Source organism: Petromyzon marinus, chromosome 32, assembly GCF_048934315.1.
Source record: "Petromyzon marinus isolate PM22_M1 ecotype Great Lakes invasive population chromosome 32, UKy_Petmar_22M1.pri1.0, whole genome shotgun sequence".
Lineage (NCBI taxonomy): Eukaryota > Metazoa > Chordata > Hyperoartia > Petromyzontiformes > Petromyzontidae > Petromyzon > Petromyzon marinus.
The window spans coordinates 4617940-4645837 of NC_133698.1; the positions used below are offsets into that span (position 1 = coordinate 4617940).

Below are 27898 nucleotides of genomic sequence, written 5' to 3' on the forward strand. Positions count from 1 at the left end.
CATGTTCAGGGTACTGTATTTAGTATTCGTTCAAATGTATGTCACCTTGTAATCATATACACTATATGCAAGTAAATGCAGTAATACAAATATACTAGAAATGGGTATCGTTTTTGTTCACAGATTGTTGTATACTTTTGCAGTATTTCATAGCACAACACATACATTTTGTGGATTTCATGTTTATTAATGTTTTCAAAACAGTCAGAATGTGTGAACAGCTTTCTTAAATATGTACTGGATATCCGTTACAACTTAACATTGGACAATGCACAGTATCCACAAGCTAGCTACTTTTAATTATTATACACGGTTATCTGTGTAGGTGTACTATCCAAATGTAGACCACTCACCTTTCGTGTAACGTTTCTAGGAAACCTTGGTTTTACTCACTAACACATTTCACCTACACAATATCACCATGTCATCTCAAATACAAAATACACTTATCTATAATATATGGTTATACTGCATGATTGTTAATGCTGCAAAAATGTATGAAGTAACAATAGGCATTACACATGGTCGAGCATGTGTATTCGCCCTGTGCAGTGAGCTCTACACGTTGGCAAGTAACATATACAAGTCATCGTTCCCGCCCAGAAAATTAATTAAAATTCTCAAAGGCTAAGGAAAAACATGCTACACACAGAATATCGTGCCAATATTATGCCGAGTCTATACACGATAGCGAAACAATCCTACTCTTTAAAGATGTAATTTAACATGCATGCTCTGAATTTTTTTTAAAATAAAGTTATTCGAATTAGTATTTATGTTCTACATTTCATATTTAAATATTATGACAGTTTAATTAAACCAAAACTGTAAAACACGACCACAGTATGATTATACGCACATTTACAAACCCGAAAGATTACTGTGCAAGCAGGAATGGGCTTGGTACACAGTACGTATTAAACAAAGCATGTCATTAAACGAGTATATATATGGCGCAAGATATGGAAGCTAATTCTTTTTTAATTATGAAGACCTCGAATAGATTAAATCAAGCCACATCATATGTAAACGGCCACATGGGTACAGCCTGAATGAGTCCAAGGTACATGTTGACCTTCAGTGGCTAACAAGTTTTGAGATGCATCCAAGAAACTGGAAAATGAATTCATTTAATAGAGCGTGTCTGAAACATAGTATTATATTGTGTTGAACGCTCCAAATGTAAGTAAGAGATGGACATGCTCACAACAGATATAAAGGGCCCTCGTAAAATGTTACTTTCTTCAACTGAAACGAATGCAGTCCGAGCTGTACTGTGATATCTCTGGGAATTTGCCAAAGATATCCGTGCAATAATCACAATTTTGACTGAAATAAAACAATATTGAACACTTCACTATACTCCTTTTCAATGGAAATAAGATAAAGTACGAACTACAATGTGTCTAATTAAAAACACACTGCAATTTATAATTGAGGAATCCAGTAAGCACAGCTCCTGAGCACATGGCCAAAGTCCCGAAATGCAAAGCGATCAGCAACAAACGCCACAATTAAAGTTGTCACATGTAAGAGTGTAACACATTTAATTAAATTGAGCAAGGCAATTAAATATTTGGAAAAGAGTTGATGGGAGCAAATTTTACAGTTAGGGCAGTGCAAGGGAAGAAGCAAAAATGTAAGTGTTATGATCTTCAGCGGAGTGGTTGAATACAGAATGAATGAAATGAAAGTCAGTCTGGTAGACAGAGTTCTCAACATGGGTGAAGGAACCAACGAGTCTAAAGTTCACGGTGACATTCCCCCTTTAGTAGTAATGATACAATGAAGGTAGCAGAGAAGGCACTTATGGATGGCTTCACACACAAAGCATGACCCACTTTGAGCACCCTTTTAGATACCTTAAAAATTGACTCCGTTTAAAAGTTTAAAGTCCACGTTACTAAAATATGTCATTATAGTTGCAAACGATCCTGGGACAGTAATTATGGCCTCAGGCTAATGCCATGGACAAATGTGTCAATAAAGTCAGCCATAAAAACTAAATTATGCAGAGGAAAATAAAAAAAAACTGGATAAAGGCAGATCATAATAATCCATAATATAGGTTTTTTTTTGGGTTAGATCACGTAAATATGAATGTGTTGTTATACCCGCCACCACCCGACACAGCCAATTAGTAAGGTTTGTCACGTAAATTGAACATGCCAAATAGGTTACGAGTGCAGCACACTGGTGTGTTGGAGAGCAAATCCACAACATTGCAATCTAACCTAACCTAAAAAAACAATTTAACCCAACAAACCTATATTACGGATATTGGTCGCGGAAGCCGACGTGTTAAGCAGCTCATGTCGAGCTCCTGTATATTTTAGAAATATAAGAAGAAGCAAAGTTCCATTTCAGGATAGTAGTTTTCACTCTTGTTTGGAGAGGTCATTGTCACTGGTGATACAGATGAGATTGGCTTGTGGGGCCAGGCCATAAATCATCTCACCTGCAACAGAATGATGAGAGAGAATATTGCAAAGAACAATGTACAATAATATTCACTTATTCACAACATGATACTGTGTATATGTAAAAAAGTGAATTTAAAACCGAGTGTACTGTCACATAATTGCACTGGGTACTTTTTTGTTTCCTTTGATAGAGGAGATAGGTGTTGATGTTGGCCTAAAAGCGTCCTTTTAGAAGATGAGCCACGCTCTATCATCTTCAAGGGCAATCCCACAGATTCGAGGAAACACAACGCATGGGAAATGAAAAATACTTTTTGTGTTGGGTTACATAACAGTGATATGAGTATTCATAAGTATAAAGGAACTGGTTAGCATGACATTTTATTTGCCTATATGTCTACATATTTATAAAAAAAGTTATTATAAAATTCCATCAATACAGGGCAAGGCAATGTCATGAAATTGTCAATTACCATATGAGGCTATAGTCTGGACAGAACATGTATATAAGGTACACCGTTTTCTGAATCTTTATCACAATTACACGGAAAATGTTTTATTTAGAAATATCACTTAGAAATATACATCATATATAAGGTGAAACTTTAATATAGTCAAAATTTCAGGCAAAAATTTTAAGGTCACAGAATTTTGTATAAATCAGTCAGTCATGCGTGTGTGAGTGATACACATTCTTAATACTATCCTAGAAGTGCTGGAAAGCTAATACGGTATTTGGCAAAAGTATAGGTCAATGGTCATAACAACACTTCAAAAAACACATTTTAGCTACCCAAGATTGAGCTGAAACAAAATATAAATTCATAATTTAATATATCAAATGTAAAATGTTCACATTGGCCGCCCAAAAATTACAGCCCTCCAAAAATGACGTGAAATTTTGCATTAAAAAATCCCAATAAAAAATAAATGTTCATGTTTGATTTGGAATGTGTATATTTTAAAGGAAGCCTGATACAAGTTTGCAGTTTAAATATGACACCTATTTTAGATTACCCAATTTTTCGAAAAAAGAATGGAAGAGTGTGATTCTGAATCCAATAAAAAGCGGGCAAAGTTCACCTGCACACTCATGTTACGATAACAACACTTCCTATAATATGCATACTGAAGTTACATGTTGTGTGCATAGCAACATATCACCTATTTTGAAATGGCAGTTGCATGCGATTTAGAAACATGTACTATTTTGCTTGTGAAAGTGAGACTAAGCATGATGGGGATGGTCAATGAATATGGGCACTCTCGTATCTATGGAATGATCTGAAATACCCTGCTTCCTCTTCTGGCGTGACATTTGATTCATCTATCACTATCCGTATCGTTTCATCACCGCCTCTTGCTTGCTTCAAACCAGAAATGGAGGGCTTTGCATGGATGGAAGTGTGGCTAGAGACTTCTTTCTCCCTGTGATCAGATTGGTTTGTTCGTTGGGATGCTGTGGTCTCATGTGTCATGTTTCTCTGTAGTTGCACAGGTTGTGAAACCTTCGCAGCCTGTGACTGTACAGATGCCACGCTGTGTTGCAGTTGCATCGCATGTGGTGCAGAGGTCATTCTTGTGCTCACCATGCCTCCAAGCTGAGCTTGAGACTTGTCTGCTGTTTCCAGTAGCTCTCTTCCAGATGCTCCACTCACGTTTTGTTGATGCAAAAGTGAATGCTGCTCTAGTGAAGCAGAAAATGCTGCACCTTTAACTGGCGCAACATCCTCATGTAATGGCTGCAGATGGTATTTTGTAGCCTGTTGCGATATTGACATTGCATGTTTAACGTGACCTTCAACAGTGTTGTCAGACGCTGAAATTTGGTAAGAAGTTGAATGTCCACCGCCGCCCATGTCGGACGAGATAGTACCTGCTGAGGAAGACTTGGAAGCGTAATGACTGTGACCCATTGATTTTGTTGGACTCGTAAGCTGCTTGTGCCCAAATTCCTCTGAAACAATGCCATGACTCTTTGAACCTGTGGCAGCCAGAGCAGTCGGGACACCCCGTGAGGATTCCCATTTTCCTTGCGCGTTTGACAAACCGGCGCCTAGTGAAGATCCATGCAATTTGGGAATGGCTGAAGCCTCTGAACCTCTTATAGAAACACTGTTTGGCATTTTATCGGCATATTGAATGCCACTGTTGGTTATACTCGATGGCTGTACTAATGTCTTATTTGTACAAAGCGGAATAGGATTCTCTGCAGGTTTCAACTTGGTGTTTAACTGTGTTGATTCACTCAATAGCTTTTCTGTTCCTGATTCAATGAAAGTGCTGCTTGCGTTTGTCATTTCTTTTTGAGGTTTCTTTTGGATGGAACTGAAAAACGTTTTCTGTGTTACTAAATTGCCTGCTTGATTTTCTTTTTCCTGTTTTTTGGAAATTTCTTCTGGACACTTTAGCTGAACAGAGCCTTGTCTGAGTCCATCAGGTTGTGTAGATGGAGTGAAGCTCTCTGTTACATCCAAACGTTTCCCTTTATTTGCAGGTATAGAAGAAATCGTTTGCCCTTGGATCGTATTTCTGCTGTGTTCATCAGAAGAAAATGACGACAAAGAACTTTTCTTAGACCATATGTCAGCACTGGTGGAATATACCTCTGAAGTGTCACCAACAGTGTGTTCCAGAGACGTTGCCAGTGCGGGTAAAAGTGGTCTTTCTATTTTATTCTGCTGAATGGATGAAAGAGATGATACCAAACCACTGGAGCTGTTTATGGAATTAGCACGAGTGGTTGATTGAACTCCAAACTCTACATCTCCGGTATAGCTCCTTTGTTTTTTAAATATCACCTTTGTGTCACTTTTAAGTGATGGTGATGCATGCTTTTGTTTTCCTTCAATAGTTGAATTCATCGTTTCTAAAACAGATTGTTGCTCTTGACTGCCCACGCGTTGGATGACTCTGTGTTCAAATTCCTTTCCGGAGCATTCTAAACTTTGCAATGTTTCTCCATGCACATCGCTGCTGCTGTCTTTACATTGGCGAGGCTTTGAATGCAGCACATTTGCTTCTGAACTAGAGTCTTTACTTTTGTTTAGAGTTTGTGATGATAACATTGTTGTCTTCACACTTGTGGTTTCACCAGCAGAAAAGGATGAACTCGAGCCTTGAATAAGACCTGTACCAGCTGTAGCGATATTTCCTTCTTGACCACCCCCAACAGAATGCTGCACAGATTTAACAAATAAAGTTTTTGATGGTTCTGTTTGCATATTAGAGGACTGATGTGTGGACACTGGTGCAGAATATGTGCTGGCACTTGTTGTAATGATTTCTGGAACACCGCCTATGGAAGTTCCTTTAGACCGATTGCCAACAACTGTGCTGTACTGCATACCCTTCTGAATGTCAATTATATGTGTACCTCCTGCCAATGAGGACACGTCTGTTCTCCTTCCCTCCAGAATTAATTTTGTATTCCCTGATAATGAGTGATCTTCTTGGCTCGCGTTATCAAATTGGACTCTCCTGATATCAGAAGTTTTGGATGTCTGTTTAGTTCCAAATTTAACAGTGTCTCCAGCCTGTGATTCTATGATGACCTCTGAACTCTGAAACGTGAACTGTCCCGGTTCTTCCCTGAACTGAGATGGTGACAAAGGCTCTGTCTGAGTTGTGGTGCTACTGGGCTGACTAGAGGAAAATGAAGATATGGTGCTTCTTGAGGCTTTTGAAAGTGTTGCTCCAGATGCTCCTTGACAATCCCCAGAGGTGACAACCATTGGGTAATCTTGAGCATGTTTTACAGCTTCTATTGCTGGTGTCACACTCCTCCCTTCAGTCATGGTTTTGGTCGACAGTGAACTGCGATCTTGAACTCCCGAACCTTGTAGGGTCGAGCTGCTATCAAACGTTACCTCGTTGCCTTCAAATGTATTTGACCCTTGCCTTGATCCACTTTCGCTCACGTCTTGAGATTGCAATGAATTTGTTATTTCCGACTGCTCTGACTTGACCAAAGACATGAATGTTGCAGTTTTGTCCATCGACTGGTGATCAGCAAATAGTTCTGTCTGCACTGGGATGACCATGTTGCTGGAATGACCATGGTATACGGACGACACAGAATCATTTGTTGAAACTGTGTCAGATGCAGCAGGACGGCTGCCAAAATCCACACTCGTTAAATGATCTGCAGACTTAACATGCAGGGACGAAACCTGCATTTGGGTTTTTGCGCCACTGCTTTGTCTAGACACAGCTAATGACGAGCCTGGTAAGTGTGTGGCAGTGCCAGTGCCAGCTTCCAATGTATTCGAGTGAGTCGTGTGTAAGGAGCTGACAGGAGTGTCTGGCAAAACGTTGACGCCCTGCCTATACGCCTGCTGCATAACAGCTTGACTCATGGTTCGCAATCCCATTTCAGAGTCGGCACGAGAGAATGCTCCCGTGGAATCAAGGTCTCGCACCTCTAATTTCTCAATGTGCGTAGTCTTTAGGTTGCCCTTATTGGACGTTACCGTGCTTGTGGCCATGTGTTCAGACTTTAGAACATTTGCCGATTTTACTTTATACTCTAAATCTTGCCGCTTCAACTTGTCACCGCCATCTTCACTGCCATAGATCACCTCGACATTTCTCTCATCCATCACTGTGATAGCTTTGTCTTGTAACTGTAGATGGCAAGAGGAAGCATGCGAGTTCCCAAAGTCAACACTGACTTTGTCCTTACCATTGAGAGCCCGGTTGTACCTCACTAAATCCTGCTCAGACAAAACCTCAACAGACCGCGTCGCCTTCACTTTGGCTTCCATTGATGCATCCTCTTGTCCCTCCGTTTCATCCCTGTAGTTCAGCCTTGATACATTGACGTTTGTTTGGCCTGCATTGATATCCGATATCAGTGCTCCTGTTGCTCTCATTAACAATTCTTCTTCGGCAATGTGTTCCTTCTTAGCTTTTGTGCAGCTCTGACTAAGGCTGTCCTCATGCACACAGGTTAGGGTCTTCTCATCACCTTTTGAAATTGCCATGGCTTCAGAATGTCTAATTTTCGTAGATTTTTCCATGAGTAATGTGGGTCTGCTCCCAGATGCACTTCTGTGTGTGCTTGTTGAGCTTTCCACATTAACTTCTTCAATAACAGTTTCCAATCTTCGTTGACCTTGGCTTTCACACTATTTTAAAATCACAGCAACATCAGTCCCATATGATACAATTACAATCAGTATTTTTGCATCTCTCACTTTAGTCTGACTGAGCAGTCGTATGCATCCATGCATGCATGCACGTCGGACATAATTGCTTAGTTTTTAACAAATGCAGAAACATTGGTAAAAAAAAATCCTCCACATCAATTCTGAAGATAACACGGTTCGTATTAAATGGCAGGCGCACAAGTTTAACACTGCAAACATAAATTTTGTTGAGCTTGTTTTTTTTTTGCATCACAGCCACAAACTAACGTGAAGACAATATATAAATACATCTTTTTTTAGAGAAAACAGTCAAAGTTCAAATGGACATTGAAGAGATGCTCTTCTCCTGTTTCCAGCCCTGAGCCAGTGGTGGAAATCCACTGGCCTGGAAATCCTATGGCGGAGGGGGGGGGGGATCTATCCACAGTGACTTCCCCAAAGAGTGGTACTCATTTTATTTACCCCAGAGGCATGATGGACGACGTCAATACCCAACAGGGATTTGAACTCACAACCTTCCAATTGCGAACTGTTTACTCTACCGTTGAAGCACCTAGCTAGATCAACAAATATGAAGCTCATTTTTAAGTGTGTAATAAGCGAATCAAGACATCTGTTATGATTAAATGTTAGAAAGTGCAATTTTGACAATTTTGCAGTGTAATGAAAGCCATCAAATGTAATCATTTGTTGGAAGTCTTCCACAGTCGTTATATAATTTACTCATTATTTATTTACCCATTTCAACAGTTAAAACCTTGTTTGACTTAAACACGTCTAATAAGTAAGGTGTCGGCTACTATTACATTTGTGAAAAGGCAGATGACATTGATTTATTGTTTTGATTTACTCACCTGTACATCATCGCTGGATGCTGCTTGGATGAAGCCTTTGTTTTCCACTTCTCTTCGAGTAAACCACTTACGAAGGAGTGCCAAAAACACTACACCTGTAACATTACGTGACAATGATCATTGTAGGTGACTATAATAAGAGGTAAATTAAATCATGACATAGCTATCTCACTGAACAGCTGTTGGTCTCGAAATATAACTTTTTTGCAATTAATCTTTTCATAATTTGAAAAAAAGTGTTGTCTCCAAGCATACAACAAATGGACAGAACACATCACGAGTACAGCAAACAAGAGGGACAAATTTGACCTAAAGAGTGCGGACCGAGAGAAGGGAAGAGAAGCGGAGAAAGACAACAGTGAAAAGATATTAAAGCATTCAGAGTCCACTTCTGGACAGGAGCAACTGGGGAAAGGAGAGAATGGAAGAAAATGAGGGAGCCCTTGGGCAGCAGTGAGAATTTAGAGGCTGACAACAACGTGGGTTGAGAGAACGTCTGCTCGACTACAAGGCTGCCGTTTTGGCCGCGACGTTTACCGAGCCTGGCTCACCTAGGAGAGGCGCGGCGATGATAGAACACAAAATGGCAGCGAGGCCTCCACTGGACAAGCAGAGCCCTGTTTTTCCATCCTGCACGGGCAGAACACCGACGATGGCCGGGCCATCTTCACAGCGACACACTGTAAGCTGCACACTCAAACCTAGCTCTGAGCCGGCAGCGTCGACACCCATGACAGGGATGAAGTAATCACCGCACGGCAGTGTCCCCGACTCCACACTCAGCTTTGCCCGAGAACCTGAAGAACATCACAACTTGCTGGGGTCACTGTCCCACAATCAAAATCAGGGTTTAAATACTCGCTCAATGTTTACCAGAATTATACAAGACTGTCATGGAGTAGGAGGTATTGGTGTAAGGCACTACCACTAGAGTACAAGGTACGCCTATCGATAACAATCTTATGTTATTGTACCCGATATTACTGTGATCCTACAAACAGGTTTATATAAATAAAAATGTGTGGTGTGCCAAAATAATTCCCGCAGCAGAGTTCCAGACTGTTCCGGCTGAAATTAAGTGATGATTAAAGTATCTCCCTAAGCAGATTTAGTAGCTCCAAGCTACATTCTACATTTATATAATTTGGTCCAAATATGTTGTAAGAAAACCTCTGGTCAAGTGCCAAAAGCAGCATATATTTGAGTCGATACACATGGGCCATAGTTATTGTAAGTGACATGAGTAGATCTTTTCCTAAAAACGGACAGGAGAAAGAAATCCACACAAATAAATGACGAATATATTAAATATATATTTTCTGGTTACGTAATCATAAGAACCAATAGAAATATATTACAAAATGTATTGAAGAACTTAGTAAGGAAGGCTGCAAAGTTGGGGTGAAGATAACTTTAATTAAACAAGTTTTGTTCAAATTCACTAAACAGATTAAGATAGTTGTTGGATAGACACAACCGGAAAACACATTAGAAAATGTGAACCGGGTACATTAAATATGTTAACAATAATGACTTTTTAAATAACTATGATCATTTATTACAAATAATTATTTCAATAGCAGAAAAAACCTTTTTGAACCCTTGTTGATTTTGAACTTTAAGAAGATCCAGTTTGTGATAATTTTGTGCCAAGATATCACGTTACTAAACCCAAAAATGCATATCCTTGATGATAAAATGTCAGAGGTGATTTTGGAATACCAGTGGATTACAAAGCTTTTGCATTTCTGCAATTTCAGCCCTGAGCTATAAATGTCACTTCCAGCTTAGCACAGCACGGGCATTGGCGTGGACCGTATCTCTTGCCAGCCTGGCAAATAATTTGGTTAGTGGGCTGAACGCCACTCACTGCACACAAACACTCGTATACAGAGGGACAGCATTTGTGTTTAGCTCTGGGCCCTGGGCCAAGAGGCCAGAGGGAGCTGACTCAGGGCCCTGCCACACTGCATTAGAAACGCGGCTGACTAAGCTCAGCTGATAAACACCGAAACGCTAAATATGTAGCAAAGTGCAATGTGCTCTGCAGGATGTGCACATCCCGCAAGCGAGCAATTGCAGGGCTGCGCCTTTGCTAAAAGCAGGCAGAAATGAGATCTGTTCATTGTAGGGGTGAGCAAAGTTTGCTTGAGTGAAAGGTAAAGATTGCAGCCCTGCGGTTGCTTGCTCGCAGCACCGCTGGCGGAAGGGCCTAACCCCCAAGAGGGAGATCGGGAGAGAGACCCGCATGAGGGTTAATCATGGCCGACTCTTCGACGCTGGCCACACGCCTTTGCAGAGAATGCTTGTTTGTTACTTACGTTATAAGGTTGCACTCATTACACCACATGCAGAGAGTTTGCCAAAATTGAACGACAATGCTTTTGCTGATCTCGTCTAGGAGCGTAAACCGTCGCGCAAACTCCGGTCATCCTCGCAGCAGCGGCTTTTGGCCAGCTATCGAACAAAGACGGTGGTCACTGCATAGCGCGTTTTCACGTGCGCTTCTGCAGCCATCTGGAATGCGCTTCCTTTCGATATTCGGAAGCCACTGGAGTTATGCATTTTTAAATCTAGATTGGAAACCCATATCTTTAGAATGCTCTTTGTGTTTAGTTTGTTGTCCTTTCACCGCACTTACGATTAGCACGGTTAGCCATGCAAGGTGTGAAAGAGGTTCAACATACATACATACAACAAATACAGTCGCTCTTTTACGTGTTAACATTTACCGTCCATCTGCGTGATCACCCAGCCCTGGTCCTGGCTGTCAACGAAGAACTCGAACGGTGGTGACCCCACAAACGCCCCTTGTGCATCGGTGGCGGCGATGTCAATCGACACGGACGAGTTCTCATCGCGGACGCACGCAGTCGTGTGCAACACGATCGGGCGCTGCCCCGAGTCTGAGTCCTCCGAGTCCCGCACCACGATCAGCACCGTTCCGGTGGCCGTGCCAAACTCCTCTCCTGTATACGGAGGTCATCGTGAACTTACGTACGTGAAGGTCCTCTTATCTGCACACTGGTTACCCACTCTTCCGATTATCCATGCCTCCGAATCAGTGGGCGCAAAATTATGTTACCCCCACGATGGTTCTTCCCATTATCCGAGCCTTTGTACACATAACACTCATTGTGTAGCTCTGTGGAGCATTGTGAGTAATACATATATAAGCATAACTCTGTTCTGTCTCCATTGTTATTCAACATAATTTAAACTATTGCTATTTTAACAATTTTTCAATCTACCAGATAAGGCTCACTGAAGCGACCTGGACACAAATGATAGCTCAACCAAGTGGCTTATCACGTGGAAATATATAGTAGCCAAATACTCTCAATGCATATTGATTCTAAATGTGGAGGGAATAATCGGAGGAACAGGAGAAACCTCCACGCGACCACAGGGAGAACATGCAAACTCCAAATATACAGACATCAGGGTCGGGATAGAACTCACAACCTCCTCCATACCAGGCGAGGTAGTTAACATCTGAGATGTTTTGTTTAAGCAAATAGATGAGAGGAGTGACCTGCAAGTGGTGGGAAATTCATCCTATTAACCAAAACTATGAATTGTTGTATTGTTTGCTGTTGTAACTAGCTGACCCGCCCATACTTGACAACTGTGAAAAAGAGCTTCATAGCTCATCGGATTCCTCTTGCAGTCTAAATTAAGATTCTGACTCTAATGTTTGAATTTTGTCTGCGTAATTCAGTTTTTGCCAACATAAAACAGAGAGCTTCATGAACACAAGTTATATTGTTATTATAGTGCGAGTTTACCCATGTAAGCTTCGCTGGCTCTCAAGACTCTTTGTTCAGGAGGGTCCCGGAAATCATTTTTCACAGGATGGAGAGTTGTTGCTATGTGTAACCTGAATTGAGTAATTTGCAGCAAATGTTTCAGCATTCAAAATAAACTAAAACTGAGCATTGGAATGTTTAGCCAGTACCAGTAACATTGCATGGCCCTCTGTGAGGCTGTTCTTGATAAACGAATTTTCAATTCGTATCTGTACTCCTACGGTGAGACAATGACCAGGAGATATACAACCGAGGAAAAACATGATGATTGTCAGAACACTTGACCTGTATGAATGCTGTAGGAACACACAACAATCTTCAAACGACTGCATTCTTTTGATGGTCTGTAAGATCCACCTTTTGTGAGATCCACCTTTTGTGGATCTTACTCTAACCGACGTTACCTTCCAGAGTGGCAGTGACCAGCGCTGTGTACTTGTCGTTTTGTAAGAACGGAGAGTCCCTCTTCAAGTCAGCCCTCGCAGAAAGTTTCCCTGTGGCTGCATCAATGTCCAGTAAATTGGCCTCATCCTCGTGGATGGCGTACCTGAACGCGACAGCAGTCGGAAAGGTCATAGAAATATTCACGTGGGTTCTTGCATTTAGCCGCCTGTTTCGGAATGTCATGTTTCCCCACGGAAAACGGCTTTCGAAATGCCACTTCAAAGAAATGATTGCTGCGTGCAGTAGATGAAATTTTAATACGACGATGCCGTCAATTTGCTCGAGCGTTGAATATTTTTGGGAGATTTTTTTTTTCCTCACAGCTGCCCGACCCATGATCATCATTTGCATGTTGATTAATTAAGTATGGTCTAATATGTAAATTATGTCAATACAGTATGTAGTTTAGACATGTTGACATTTTCATACATGGAAAATGATGGAGGTTTATCCCGAAAAAGGATGACATTACAGACTCAATCATCTTCATACTCTTTGGTTCTTTCAGTAAAGTCACGTAGGTATAAAATAAAATAAATCACGACGTTTCGGGCGCAACACAAGCGTCCATCATCAGGTGGGAAAGCATGGTCTGCTGCTGAGGCAGACTGCCAATCTGCTGACAAAACCCTTAGAGACTGTAAACAGTCTGCTTCGGCAGCAGACCATGCTTTCCCACCTGATGATGGACGCTTGTTTTGCGCCCGAAAATATCGTGATTTATTTTATTTTATACTTAGGTGACTTTACCGAAAGAACCAAAGAGTATGGATTCCTTCAGTCACGAAAGCTTCAAATCAAGATTCAATCATCTTCGTCTGTCTTTGCAGTTAATGTTTTATTTGCATTTTTCGACAAATTATATACAGCTCTTGCTGCATGGTTGTTGCAAATAATGATAATAACAGTTGATATCGCGTCGTCACATGACAAGTCATTGCAAAGGCGCTTAACAGACAACCCATTACTTTGTAAGCCACACGGCACATTGTGGAACAAGCTGGATATTATATCACCAGCCAGACCTTCAAGCACCAATCATACCAGAACACTAAAGTGGCATTATTTATCTTGCATGGAAGAGTGAGTCGATTTCTCAATGCCAATCTGCTGACAAAGCCCTTAGAGCTTGACTTGACCAAGGTAAGTACAACAATAATGTTTACATTGCTCATGTCGTGCACTTATTGTTGACTAGACTGAGCCCATTACATCTGCTACACTTAATAATTTATGTTCTTACTTCAATTAGAATGTTGGGGACATTAATCGACGATTCATGCTGTATTAACTGTCTTTTTATTTTTTTGAGATATTTTCATATTCCGAGCATTGTACTGACATCATGCCAAGTGAAAACTACGTCCTCATGGACTTCTTTTTCAAGAACATCGCAGAGCGTAATAAAATAGTTGACAAAATAGAACTACATATAATCGATCTTGATTTTAGGCTTTCGTGACTGCAGGAATCCATATACTCTTTGGTTCTTTCGGTGAGTCACGTTTGGTAGAAATAAAACAAAATAAATCACGACGTTTCGATAGCAACACAAGCCATCGTCTTCAGGTGAAAATGGCGGCAGGCATCGCGCTGCTCACAGCAGACATCGCGGCTGTCGCCATTTTCACCTGAAGACGATGGCTTGTGTTGCTATCGAAACGTCGTGATTTATTTTGTTTTATTGCTACCAAACGTGACTTACCGAAAGAACCAAAGAGTGTCCATGTAATCGCTTCAATTATCTTTACTTATTCGACACCATAGAGTGTGGCTTAACACTCTACAAAGAGAAGTTCACTGCTTGTGAAAAAGGAAATGTTAGCCCGAGAATCAAAACTAGGCAAATATGTATATATTTTTTTACAATTGTTTGGGAATTATCATTTGAATGGGAATAGGTTTTTGCCCTTTTTGCTAGCAACAAAACTGGTGTTAAAGTTAAAACACCAAACTGAAACCTTTAAAAAGGAATCATGTCTCCATTAACCACAATACTTGTGGTCAGAATGCAAACAAAACACATACTCTGATAATATATGTGGCATTGTCCTTGAAACTGATTGGTCCACACCAGAGACAGCTTTCTTTTTAGCCTCGTCTCAAACGATGTTAGACCAGAGGACACCAAAAGGTGTACTGGCAAAGGAGGTCCCATGATGTTTCATCTGAATGTTTTGATTCATTTTTTAACTCGCCTTGCTTGGTTAGACAGCAACACATGATCTCATAAATGAGAGTATTGTACATTTTATAAACACTCATTCATGGAGTTGGCCAAACATATCACGATAGGACTACAGAGCTCAGGCAATCAGTTTTCACCAGCTCTCTGTCTCCCCACTTGTCTGTGGTTTCCCATGTCTCCGTGCGAAAAACTGTGCGTTGTAAAATTCTACAGCATTTTAAAATTATAATTTACATGAATGACCCTATACATGTAAGCAATTAGTATTATACTCATGTGAAAAGTTAATGCTGAAAAAAATACCTCATATTCTCGTTTGAGTTGTTCTCCGTGTCCTGTGCTGATAGCACAGCGAGGATTTGCCCAGCCAGGACGGTCTCCTGAATGTGCACCTTGGTAACTGGGGGCACGAACTGGATCCTCCCAACTTCACCCAGCATGGAGACAAGCACTCGACATGTCCTCCCTGCCACGCTAGTCTCCTCCACCCCTGCCACCAAGGGCACCTCATTCTCCACCAACACCTGCAGCTCCATGTCAGTGTATATCTCCTGCAAAAATAAAAATCCACGCAGCTTTTCCAAGTCCTGCCTGCATTGTTTAGCCGTGTTGGCAAGTACACATTCTTAACAGTTCGTCAGCAGTGGGCATGAGAAAGGAATTGCGGGGCTGCACTTTGAGCATTTATAATTTTAGAGTCATGGCAGAAAATTAAATAAACATAATATTGTTATTGTATTTGTCTTTCATGTTAAATATGAAAACACTTAAATGAGAACTTTTTAAAAAATATATCAGGTTAATTTTCCGTCAAAGTTTGGTTAAACTCCTTGCCACGGGCACATTTTGAAAATTACACCACAATACATTGTGGGATTGCTCCCTTTTCCAAACAATTGCTGGGTCTACAGATTTGAATTTTTTTAAAATATATATAAAAGTCTGTTTGTTGAGGTAGATAAGATGCCCTCTATGACTCCCACAAGAGAGGCAGCTTCCGCTGGTGAAACATTCCTGTGGCTTTAGCTTCATCATCAGATGGAGGGACAAGTTGTCCTGCCCCTTCGTCTGCATACTGTGACTACACCACTGCTCAAGAGGTCTCGATCAGTAAGCTCTTCAAACACCTCTGGTGTGTGTTTTTTAAAGTCAAATTATTTGTATTCATCATTAGTTAAATGAATGTAAACTTACAACCATATGATGTGTGTACACGTCGTGACATTTAGTCACGCGTTTTGTTTTCCAGAAACGTCAGCTCGGAACGCAACCCGTGATATTAACTTCATGTCTGTGAGAAATTGGAATTCGCTTTAAGTAATTTAGACTATTTCATTCGCTATGGGGGTGTTCACTAATCGGTTTACATTAGCCTCCTATTGCTGATACGTTAATGCATTTACAAGCCACCCCGCCCCCCCCCCTATTCTCCACAAGTCGACTCGCCCTTGCCAGCGGCGTGGCAACTAAAAATGTCTTTGCCTCAGCTTATTGGGTTTCTTCCTCCGCCTCTTGGGATTATTCCTCTCTTGGATTTCTCCCTCATTTTCTTACATAACCTCGAAATATATGTTTTCCGAAGGGGTCTCACCAATTTTAACCATTTTGGGGTCTACACGTTGTGAGGATTGTACCGGGACACGCAGAGGGCATTTGGGGGATAACGGGACCACAGCCAAGATGACTGAATAGAGAAAGGCGGTGGTTATCCAATCAGAGAAAAAGGGCGATGGGGGATTGTAGGAAACCAGAATGGGGGATATTTGGCAGGGAAAGAAGGAGCGGCTTCGAGGAACTTCTGGAAAGTTCCTGAGAATTTGGAGAGAGAGAAGGTACATCGGGGAGGGGGGGGGGGTGTGGCGGGGGGGGGTGTGCTCGAGTCATGTCCATGTGTCGTGGTGCACGTGGTGCGAACGTGAATAGCATCGCTCCTATTTGTCGTGTGGACTCCCTCTCACGTGTATGCAGTCTCAAAACATCTACTCTAAAGCAGATGCCTAATATTGACAGTGCCCGCAGTAAATGGTGGAAATCGAACGCTCAAGTACATGAAAATTGCCTTTGCGGTAAAAACTCGCCGCATGTTCCGCTTTGCCAAATAGTCTTAAATTCAGGCAGCATATTCCGAATGTGGTAACTCAATATATTTGTTTGGTGGAAATATAAACTGATGGCTTCATAAAATGCTATAATTTGCTCGTTCTTCTCGGATTTTTGTAATTATTGTTTCACTCGCTCACGTTTAAATCCATATAATTCATGATTTCGACTTCTTAGAATGCATGCTGTAATGATTTTTTATGCACAACTCCCTATTCATGTACATTTGCTGACGGTAAATGCCAAGCGTGCAACCCTTTTTTCCCCCATTATATATTTTTTTACAGTGCACACTCTGAAAATTGCCTGGTTGGCAAAAGGTTATCGCAGTATATATATCTTCAATTCATTTATGTGCTCTATTGTGCGTGCTAATTCCCTGGCACAAAGACACCAACAACTGGCATGCATGAAGGACATGCAGGTGCATATATTTAAATCTGAAAGAAATAATTTCTCAGAGTGGACACAATGATGAATGTGGAGTGTTTTGACGGTTTTCTGAAATTGCCCAGTCTGTTAGTCTACATAAACCTCGGCCAGGCACAACTCTGCCTCCTGCCTGCACATGCTTTTGGCCAATGTCCTCTGTTTATAAAAGTAATCATGGCATTTGTCTCCACATTTTGGTTTGAGTTCACCTTCGATTTGCATTCCTCAGTCGGATTGCCTATTGGATTTTTAAGATGTAATTCACGTGGTTTGAGTGAATAATCATTGGATTTATAATGTAGCATGTTCGCATTACGCGTAAAATGTACACCCACATATGTACAAATACTAAACACAGGCACAGGTTATAAAAATTACCCATATATAATTAACATAACAATATGTGTTCATGATTCAAAATCTTGTTTGTACTTGGAAAAATTTCACGAAATAGAATTTATTATGACATTGTCATAGCACAGCCTAGATACTTCTGAATTATATAGACTGACCTTGGCAAGTCTTAAGACTCCTTCATTGGTGTTGGGATCGGTGGAAATGGAAAATATTTCCTCCGTGTCGCCACTGATTTTGTAGACGGCGCGCCAGTTTTCCGTGAGCTTCTCATCTCTGTCTTCCACTGCGATGGTGGCAACGGTGATGTCTCTGCTGCCCTTGTTAACAGTGACTTGGATCTGGAGTAAACAATTATTTTATTTATAGGTTGAGGTGGAGATGAGTTGCGATGAGACAAAAGCTTTGTAGAGAACCCATAGTAACATATTTTTGCATTCTTTTTACATTTTCTGTCATCATGTCCCACTACATTTTATCCCAACAACGCTATCAACACCATATTACAAGACAAAGACTTCGGATCTCTTGCAGAGCAGTCCAACCCTTCGTGTTAGAGAACAGCCCATTGAAGCAGACATTGCAGAGCTACCTCTGATATGTATTCCAGTGACCTCTTGTCCACACACAATAGAGGTCATCACGTCCAACATCTTAAGCTATTTTAAAGCCACTAACTGCAAGGCTGTATAAACAACCTGAAAATTAATATATATCAGGAGAATGTAAGGCAAGTAATTGATGCATCACTGTTGAGTGCTGTTTGAGTACCGATGAAACACTATTTCCTTTGCTATACAGAGCCATTGTCTTGATCCGTATTTACATCATCCATGGGCCACATAAAAAAAAAAACTGGCAGTTATTTCTTCCTCCAGCAAAAACAAAGATATCAACAATGTGAAAAGCATTTCAAATGAGTAGGTTATTACGTTATGTATTTCAATTTCTGCAAATCAAATTGCGGCTTCCTTGGAGGTGGTACAAAAAGTCAAATTTCTTGCCCATAGACTTTATCTTCAGAGTAAAAGTGTTAATAATAAGGATGGTGGTGAGGTGTAAGAGTAGAAGTAACACGTTAATTAATCACGTACAGCCCTTGCCCAATCCACTGGTGGATGAAGACCTCCATTCTGTCAGCCATATGGGTCATTTGACCGTACTTCACCACATCAGTCAATGCGAGTTGGTGAAGGAAGCACTCAGGACCGGCGTAGGTATCACTCACTACTGATGTTAGCTGTGGTCTGAAATATAATTCAGGTTCACGGGTTCATAGCGCAGTGCTCTGCCTACTAGGTAACTGCATTCACACCCGAAAGTGGCAAGAGGTAACGAAATTACACCTCTGCCGTGCCAGATTTATTTGGGAGTGAGTCCAATAACTGCATAAACACTCACTTCTTCCTGTGTAAAAGTGGGCGCGTTGTCATTGACGTCTGCAATGGTGATGTGCACAGTTGCCTGGGCGAATAATCCATTACTGTGCCCATTACAGTCTCTCGCCTCCACTTCCAGAGTGTATTCAGCTGTGTCCTGCAAAACACACGCAGAAGCACAACATTGTTCTTAAATTGTCACCGTAATTTAATATTGTACTTCTTCTATTCACGTAATCAATGTAAGGAACTGTAGCTTAACACACGTGAATGGATTAACTATGCTGCTGTCGTGTAATGGTTAGCTCGCTGGACTTCCAATCCAGAAGGTTGCAACGTTGAACTTCTGCCGCATCGTACGTAACCAAGCATGCTACTCCGAGGTGCGGGGAAGGACATCTAAACACAAAAAGCAGTTCTCACAAAATCTGCTGTGTTTCCGGACGTTATTGTTTTTGCACAGAGTTCTGTCAAAATCGGTTCATATTTTTTTTATTGTAATCACCACGTTTAAACGTACAACAACTGAATTGTTTGGACTAAGTGAATGCTCTTATTTTACTGCATCTAGGCAAGAGCATGTTGCTCTAAATACACCTCCTGTGGTGTTTGCATTAATAATAACGTGGCAAGTTCCTAAATTCCATCCCACATCTGTTCATCCAGCAGTATAAATGGTTAGTGCACCAGTTCGTTGGTTGGCATGTCTCGTATGGTGGTGTAAAGTGTGGCTACTCCCACTCCTCTGACACATTTGGCCAGCGTGCAAGAGTCGGCCAAAAAAACTCTCGAGGGGGGCTCTCTTGAGCTCCATCGAGTGAAGGACCTTCTGCCAGCAGGGGCGTGAACAAAAGATTGCAAAGACTGCACCTTTACACTGAGCTATAAGGAAGAGAAGTGGAAACACCTTTGATGAAAAGCCACGTTATTCATAAAATATACGTAAACAAATAAAACTCTTTTTTATGAAAACTTTTTGTATTTGTACAGTGAGGGAAAAAGTATTTGATCCCCTGCTGATTTTGTACGTTTGCCCACTGACAAAAAAATGATCAGTCTATAATTTTAATGGTAGGTTTATTTGAACAGTGAGAGACAGAATAACAACAAAAACATCCAGAAAAACGCATGTCAAAAATGTTATAAATTGATTTGCATTTTAATGAGGGAAATAAGTATTTGACCCCCTCTCAATCAGAAATATTTCTGGCTCCCAGGTATCTTTTATACAGGTAACGAGCTGAGATTAGGAGCACTCTTAAAGGGAGTGCTCCTAATCTCAGCTTGTTACCTGTATAAAAGACACCTGTCCACAGAAGCAATCAATCAGATTCCAAACTCTCCACCATGGTCAAGACCAGAGCTCTCCAAGGATGTCAGGGACAAGATTGTAGACCTACACAAGGCTGGAATGGGCTACAAGACCATTGCCAAGCAGCTTGGTGAGAAGGTGACAACAGTTGGTCCGATTATTCGCAAATGGAAGAAACACAAAAGAACTGTCAATCTCCCTCGGCCTGGGGCTCCATGCAATATCTCACCTCGTGGAGTTGCAATGATCATGAGAACGGTGAGGAATGAGCCCAGAACTACACGGGAGGATCTTGTCAATGTTCTCAAGGCATCTGGGACCATAGTCACCAATAAAACAATTGGTAACACACTACACCGTGAAGGACTGAAATCCTGCAGTGCCCGCAAGGTCCCCCTGCTCAAGAAAGCACATATACATGCCCGTCTGAAGTTTGCCAATAAACATCTGAATGATTCAGAGGACAACTGGGTGAAAGTGTTGTGGTAAGATGAGACCAAAATGGAGCTCTTTGGCATCAACTCAACTCGCTGTGTTTGGAGGAGGAGGAATGCTGCCTATGACCCCAAGAACACCAGCCCCACCGTCAAACACGGAGGTGGAAACATTATGCTTTGGGGGTGTTTTTCTCCTAAGGGGACAGGACAACTTCACCGCATCAAAGGGACAATGGACGGGGCCATGTACCGTCAAATCTTGGGTGAGAACCTCCTTCCCTCAGCCAGGGCATTAAAAATGGGTCGTGAATGGGTATTCCAGCATGACAATGACCCAAAACACACGGCCAAGGCAACAAAGGAGTGGCTCAAGAAGAAGCACATTAAGGTCATGGAGTGGCCTAGCCAGTCTCCAGACCTTAATCCCATAGAAAATCTGTGGAGAGAGCTGAAGCTTCGAGTTGCCAAACGTCAGCCTCAAAACCTTAATGACTTGGAGAAGATCTGCAAAGAGTAGTGGGACAAAATCCCTCCTGAGATGTGTGCAAACCTGGTGGCCAACTACAAGAAACGTCTGACCTCTGTGATTGCCAACAAGGGTTTTGCCACCAAGTACTAAGTCATGTTTTGCAGAGGGGTCAAATACTTATTACCCTCATTAAAATGCAAATCAATTCATAACATTTTTGACATGCGTTTTTCTGGATTTTGTTGTTGTTATTCTGTCTCTCACTGTTCAAATAAACCTACAATTAAAATAATAGACTGATAATTTCTTTGTCAGTGGGCAAACGTACAAAATCAGCAGGGGATCAAATACTTTTTTCCCTCACTGTACATTTTCGCAAAGTGAACAAAAGTAATGTCTCGTAAATAACCTAAATTCGATTGCTCATGGCTCACGGGCTACGCATATCGCACCGCGCCACAGGGAGCCAACCTCTCGATCGAGGGTCGACTGGCTGACGGTGATCTCCCCAGAGGTCTCCTCCAAGGAAAACATGGACATCTCGGTGAGAAGCTTGTATCGTATCTGGGCGTTGGGTGTTTCCGGGTCATCTTTGTCCGAGGCGGACACCGTCACAACAGCTGTGCCTAGGGAAATCATCGGAGGTGTATGATTAACGCTTGAATAGGCGCGTGCTACTTGCATCATACAATTTGCTGTTGTCCTTATATAATGAGATGGGTGCTCCGTAATTGTTGTAATTAAAATAATGGTAAAGTTTAATGTTTACCGCGTGCGGTTTACACTTTGACCCGATTACAATATGGTGCGTTGGTAAAAATAATAAAAATGTGTTTTTAATGTTTCCCGAACGGGCTGACAGAGCAATATGCGCGTGGTGAAGACCCATACATATAATAAATACCATGCAAGCTTAATATTAGTATAAGTATTATTATATTGTAGAGTATTGAGACAACCTCCAACCAATCGGTAAAACTAAAAAAAAATGTTGTGATTTATTTCCACAAATATCCTTCCTAAATATATATTTGTAAAATAAGACAGACGTGCACATCAGAGCGTTTAAACCATACCGCACTTATTTTACGTTTAATGTCTTGCCATGAACTTTCTCCAATTATATGAAATGTCATGGATACCACTGCTGGTTATATAATTGGCATTTCAAGTGCTCTTTGGTTGTATTACCAGCGGTGGCCGCTTCCGAGAGCTCCACTCTGAAAGTGGTCTCGAAAATCTCTGGGCTATTGTCGTTCTTGTCGATGACTGTGATTATGACCGTGACTGCTTCTCCCCAGAGGGTGTTGTCGCCCTTGAATCGGCTGCAGACGATCTGGAGATGCGCGGCTCACGGGGAGAGTGCTCGCGTTACAAGCGTGCCCACGTGTGACAGACAAGCGGGCACAACGACAATTGTTAAAAATCTAAATGTTTGATCACACCTCGGTCATTAATGAATATGACTAATATATCAACTACTTCGTTTTATTAATAATTTGGTTGCATATATGTATAATTATTCATATGATTCCACTTAGTAATAACATATTTTGCTTGGATGACTGGCACGTGGTAAACCACTGTTTGGAGACAATGGAGTACCACCTATTTCTATTTCAGATTATCAGAAATGGGTGGTAGTCAGCACTAAAGTAGTTCTGTGCTGTCATTTTCCTGGGCTGCTCGATACCTTTAAGCTTAGCAAAGAAAACACAAATGCGACACAGTTGCCAATAACATCTTGCATACGTATAGAGTCAAAAGTCTCTCCATGTTTGCGAAAGTACAGAAATCCCTCACCAACTGCGGAGTTTACGTCTACCCGGTTTATTATATCTGTACAGTTTTGGGGAGATGCTAATCTCCATTGGCAGCCCTGAGCCAGTACGGGAAATTCCACATTCCATACACAAGACAATCACGGAGAAAAAAAAGGCAATGGATGTCAGAGCAGGTTGGTCCCAGTGAGATTTAACTCTCCATGCCAGCAGTCAGACAATGTTATGTAATACGTGTGTGCATGTGCGCCTCTCTGGGTCAAGTGCTTTTAGCGAGCACCTATTAATGTCGACGGAAGAACATGAGGTGCGGCTAACAAAGCCCAGCTGTCATTTTCTGCTGAGTGTTTATGTTTGCACACCACGCCAGGTAATCGTTTAAGGCTAAATCTACCCAAGAGAAGCTCAGGGCAACTTGACGTAAAATTAATCCCTAATCGTGCAGCATGGCCAGGAAACAAACCAAGGTTGCCAGGATTTTAGCACATTACGCTAGCCAATACGACGTTCCTGATCATGCTAAAAGCACATGTCCCTACAGTCCTGTAAGGCTAAACGAGGGATATTTATCACGTATAGCTGTGTGTGTGTGATGTTCTATTGGTCTTTTCCGTCGATACGCACCTCAAATGTGGGGTGTTCTTCACGATCAATGGAGCCAGTGACACTGATTTCCCCGGTGAGTTCCTCCACCACAAAGAGACCTTCGGGTGGTGCGTCGGCCCCAGTGCCCGTCAATGAGAATAACAGCTCGTGCTCCTCTCCAGGCACCTGCCCAGTGGCGAAAGGAATCCCACTCGCCCACTTCACCACAGGCCCACCGACCCACTAACCCACTCGGTCACTTAACCACGGGCCCACTGACCCACGGGCCCACTTGACCACTAGCCCACTGACCCACTCGGTTACTTAACCACGGGCCCACTGACGCACTGGCCCACTTGACCACTAGCCCACTGACCCACTCGGCCACTTAACCTCGGGCCCACTGGCTCACTGACCCACTGGCCCACTTGACCACTAGCCCACTGACCCACTCGGCCACTTAACCACGGGCCCACTGGCTCACTGACCCACTGGCCCACTTGACCACTAGCCCACTGACCCACTCGGCCACTTAACCACTGGCCCACTTGACCACTAGCCCACTGACCCACTCGGCCACTTAACCACGGGCTCACTGGCTCACTGACCCACTGGCCCACTTGACCACTAGCCCACTGACCCACTCGGCCACTTAACCACGGGCCCACTGGCTCACTGACCCACTGGCCCACTTGACCACTAGCCCACTGACCCACTTGCCAACTTGACCACGGGGCCACTGGCCCACTGACCCACTCGGCCACGTGCCCAATCGCTCACTCACTCATGCACCCACTTGCCCACATTCGCAAGATGAGTAATGTACTTCCACCTCTTCGAAAACGTCTGGACGGAGGTGGAAGAGTAGGCCTCATACCCCCTACGCATGGAGGGGCTCTCTAGAGACCTGCCTGTAGTGGAGGCCCTTTCGACAGCATCGGACATTGAAGGACTCCGCTTTTACCTTTTTATTTCATTTCAAATAAATATGCACATCACCCTAATAGGGCACCTGTATTCCGGTTGCTCTTTGTATTCATGTGCATGTGCGGAAACTCACGAGGAATTAAATTTACATGCCCCCTCCCCCATATCATATAATGTAACACAATAGCCACATTGGCATGTGTTATTCTGATGTCAAAACCCATCTTTCGGGTAAATAGGATGGTACTTGAGCTCGATAATAGAGATACTATTTTCAAAATTATATATAAAAAAGTGCATGTCGTGTAAGGTATTTTTTTCCCAAATTGCTGAAGGAAAAAAATCCAAAGCAGTAGTGTTGGCACAAAGAAAGCTGATGAGGGTGCCTCACTTTGGTTACATACGTTCTTAAGTGCACGGTGTTTAACGAACCAATTGACTGTGATGGGAGATCATAAATCACCATCTTCGTCAGCAATGTAACTTGCATGCTTGTGTTAATTTGTCCGTGCCCTGTCCTATTTTCTCTTTAATTTGAGTTCTTGACTAATATTTGGGATGATAACCCATTGTTTTTGTGCGAAACCGCGTTGGCAATGGAGCACAAGCGAAAATAACAAAAAAACACAACGCATTCAACAACGCTGCTCTGCAGATGAGAAAAAAAGTATACAGCATTGGCAATGGCGGTTTGCAATCTGAAGAAGGGACATTTTTGGCTGAAAGTTTGCTATTATATAATCGGTCCTCTTTCAGGCAGTGCTACTATTTTGGAGAGCATACTGCCATGGGTATTCGCCCCCCAAATGCCACACTTGACTTACGGTGATGATGGATTTGGGAAATGGGCCACCGTCATTTTCCTCAATGCTGACATGCATGACGCTCCTCCTACACACACAGAACACACATTAACCCTTGTCACAGTCTTACATCAAAATGTGGCGAAACATATTAGTTTTAGACAAGGTCTGTGTGTTTTTAGATTGGCTGTTCAAGTGGCTGCACAGCCCACGTGTTATTGTGAATATTACAGCTAACGTGTCACCTTGTATCATAACAGAGCATAACATTTTAACTGGCACATAATTCCTCTGAACTGTAAAATAAAAAATACATGCGTTTGACTAAATAAAGCTTTTTTTTTAAACAAGCAATGGCCAAAAGTTAAAACAATTTAAAATGTCCATGTTGGTGGTGAGTTTATCCAAGGGACAATCACTGCTGCTTTGCTACAAAGTGATGCTCATTTATTGATCCTGAAGGCATTGATGATTGAGTCGAGCCCTAACTGGGATTTGAAGTCGCAACCATCAATATTTACAACAGTACAGTATAAAGTACGTATCAGGCTTTCATGGAATTGTGGCTAATGCCAAAATCTTTTACGTACACCTTCGCACATGACGTTCGGCAGACTGGCCCTTCTGTTATGTCTGTCTCACGCTGTGGAGGTGCTGGGAATTGGTGTCACTGACTGTTGTGAATTGGTGTCACTGACTGTTGTGAATTGGTGTCACTGACTGTTGGGAATTGGTGTCACTGACTGTTGGGAATTGGTGTCACTGACTGTTGTGAATTGGTGTCACTGACTGTTGGGAATTGGTGTCACTGACTGATGGGAATTGGTGTCACTGACTGTTGGGGCTCTGCAGGTTTGAGGCCGATGGAAACGGCGATAGTGACTGTGCAGGTTTGTTCCTCGGAGCGAGCCACCACCAGTTCTGCCTCATTCTCCGCAGCCAAGGTTAGCTGGTACGTTCCGTCCTCCTCAAACTCCTGCACAAGGTAGCACACGGAATAAGCATGGACCATTATCAACCGAAGCCAAAGGAACTTATATTGGCGTGAAACTCCAGTTGCAGAGTCATCGTTTTCTGTGCAGGATGAGGGCTTTGTGTCGTGTTGGGAAATGTGACCCGTGTGGTGTCAGCTGTTGAGTCTGCATCGTTGCTAATTGTAATTGAAATCAATTACAAATGTGTGCATTGCGTATTAAGAGCTAACAGCTGTCTAATGGAGTTATGCTTGCGTGCGTTTAGTTATACTGAGGGTAGGTTTAATTTGCATGGTCATAGACAGGACGAGTGATACTCGAGTAAATAATTAAGCCGATGATAGTCAAAGCGATTTCCTGCTCAAATATTATTCGGGCGGTAATGAACTTCCATTTACAGCCCCAAGCCAGTGTTGTATATTCCACATTTCTATGGCAGGGGTGAGTCTGTGACAACCACTCTATTTCCCCTGCATAAAAGTGGTACTAAGTTTATCGACCTTGGAATGATGATGGGCTGGGTGAATCCCCAATCAGAATTTCAATTCACAACCTTCGGAATCCAAGCTGCTCGCTCTACTGCTCAGCAACCTGGCTGGATAAGATAATGGCCATATCCTCACCTGAGCAGTTTTAACATATGATTAGAGTCAATGCAGGGCAAGACTGGATAATACTAATAGTCGTTATTTAACCCGGACAGTTGCACATCTCTTTTACAAGGAGGACCTGGTTTAAAATAAGCAGGTGTAAGAGAACCGCAAATAATGTTGGTGCAAACTGAAAAAAATTGATAAAACTGTCTAAAATATGAATAAGTGTAATCGAACATAGTCTTTTTCAAGAGAGTGATGGGTTTAAGCAAATACAATACAACAGAACACAACAAATTCCAGATGTGTACGCAGAGCAGTCAGAGGAAAAATTCCATTTGTAAACATGTATAATCTAATTAATAAGCAGAACAGTATCAGAAATATGCCTAACAGCTGCCATTGCCAATGAATGTCACATTTTCATCATGAAGGGCATCATGAGGTTAAAGTTATTTACACATTTTTGTCAGCTGGTGACCTTGTACGAGCATCTTCCTGCCAGCCCTGCCACTGAGAGTAGTGTTCATCGCACTAGTCAAACTGATATTTTGTATATATATTTTATATCAGTTAGTGCAGAACCAATGTAATGTGATGGTTTTATTTTGTGGAGTCATTGGTCACCAGGCTGCCACCATCAACTCACTACACTTGACGACTGAGTTTAATCATAAGCGGCGGTCTGGATTAAAACCCAGAATCTCAACGGTACCGGCACAGTGCTATGACCTCTGAGTCACCAAATATTCTCAGTAGTCAGCCTTTCTGTGGAGCATATCGCAGTATGCATTTCAGCTGCACTATTAAACCAGCCACTAAGTCAGCCCTTCGTGCATCCTTCTACAGTGTCAAGCCAACGCCAATTCAAAGCTTCTCCGTGC

At 42.1% G+C, this 27898-nt stretch overlaps 1 protein-coding gene across 2 annotated transcripts; it reads right to left on the reverse strand.

The window, feature by feature from the left end:
• Nucleotides 1–166: 166 nt before the first annotated feature.
• On the reverse strand, nucleotides 167–27881 carry LOC116948086 (uncharacterized). Of its 2 annotated transcripts, XM_076071228.1 has the most exons (15): nucleotides 26284–27881; nucleotides 25469–25535; nucleotides 23757–23903; nucleotides 22543–22687; nucleotides 21823–21977; nucleotides 19156–19290; nucleotides 17913–18095; nucleotides 15172–15419; nucleotides 12641–12783; nucleotides 11160–11396; nucleotides 8979–9224; nucleotides 8428–8522; nucleotides 4013–7552; nucleotides 2595–2677; nucleotides 167–2458 (listed from the first exon to the last, which is right to left on the reverse strand). In XM_076071228.1, the coding sequence occupies exons 1-15, from the start codon at nucleotides 26457–26459 to the stop codon at nucleotides 2455–2457; spliced, it is 5604 nt and encodes a 1867-aa protein (XP_075927343.1). In that variant the 5' UTR covers nucleotides 26460–27881; the 3' UTR covers nucleotides 167–2454. The 2 variants fall into 2 exon arrangements, with proteins under 2 accessions (XP_075927343.1, XP_032820300.1); XM_032964409.2 differs by lacking the exons at nucleotides 167–2458; nucleotides 2595–2677 and having other exon boundaries at nucleotides 2690–7552.
• Between the last annotated feature and the right edge of the window lie 17 nt (nucleotides 27882–27898).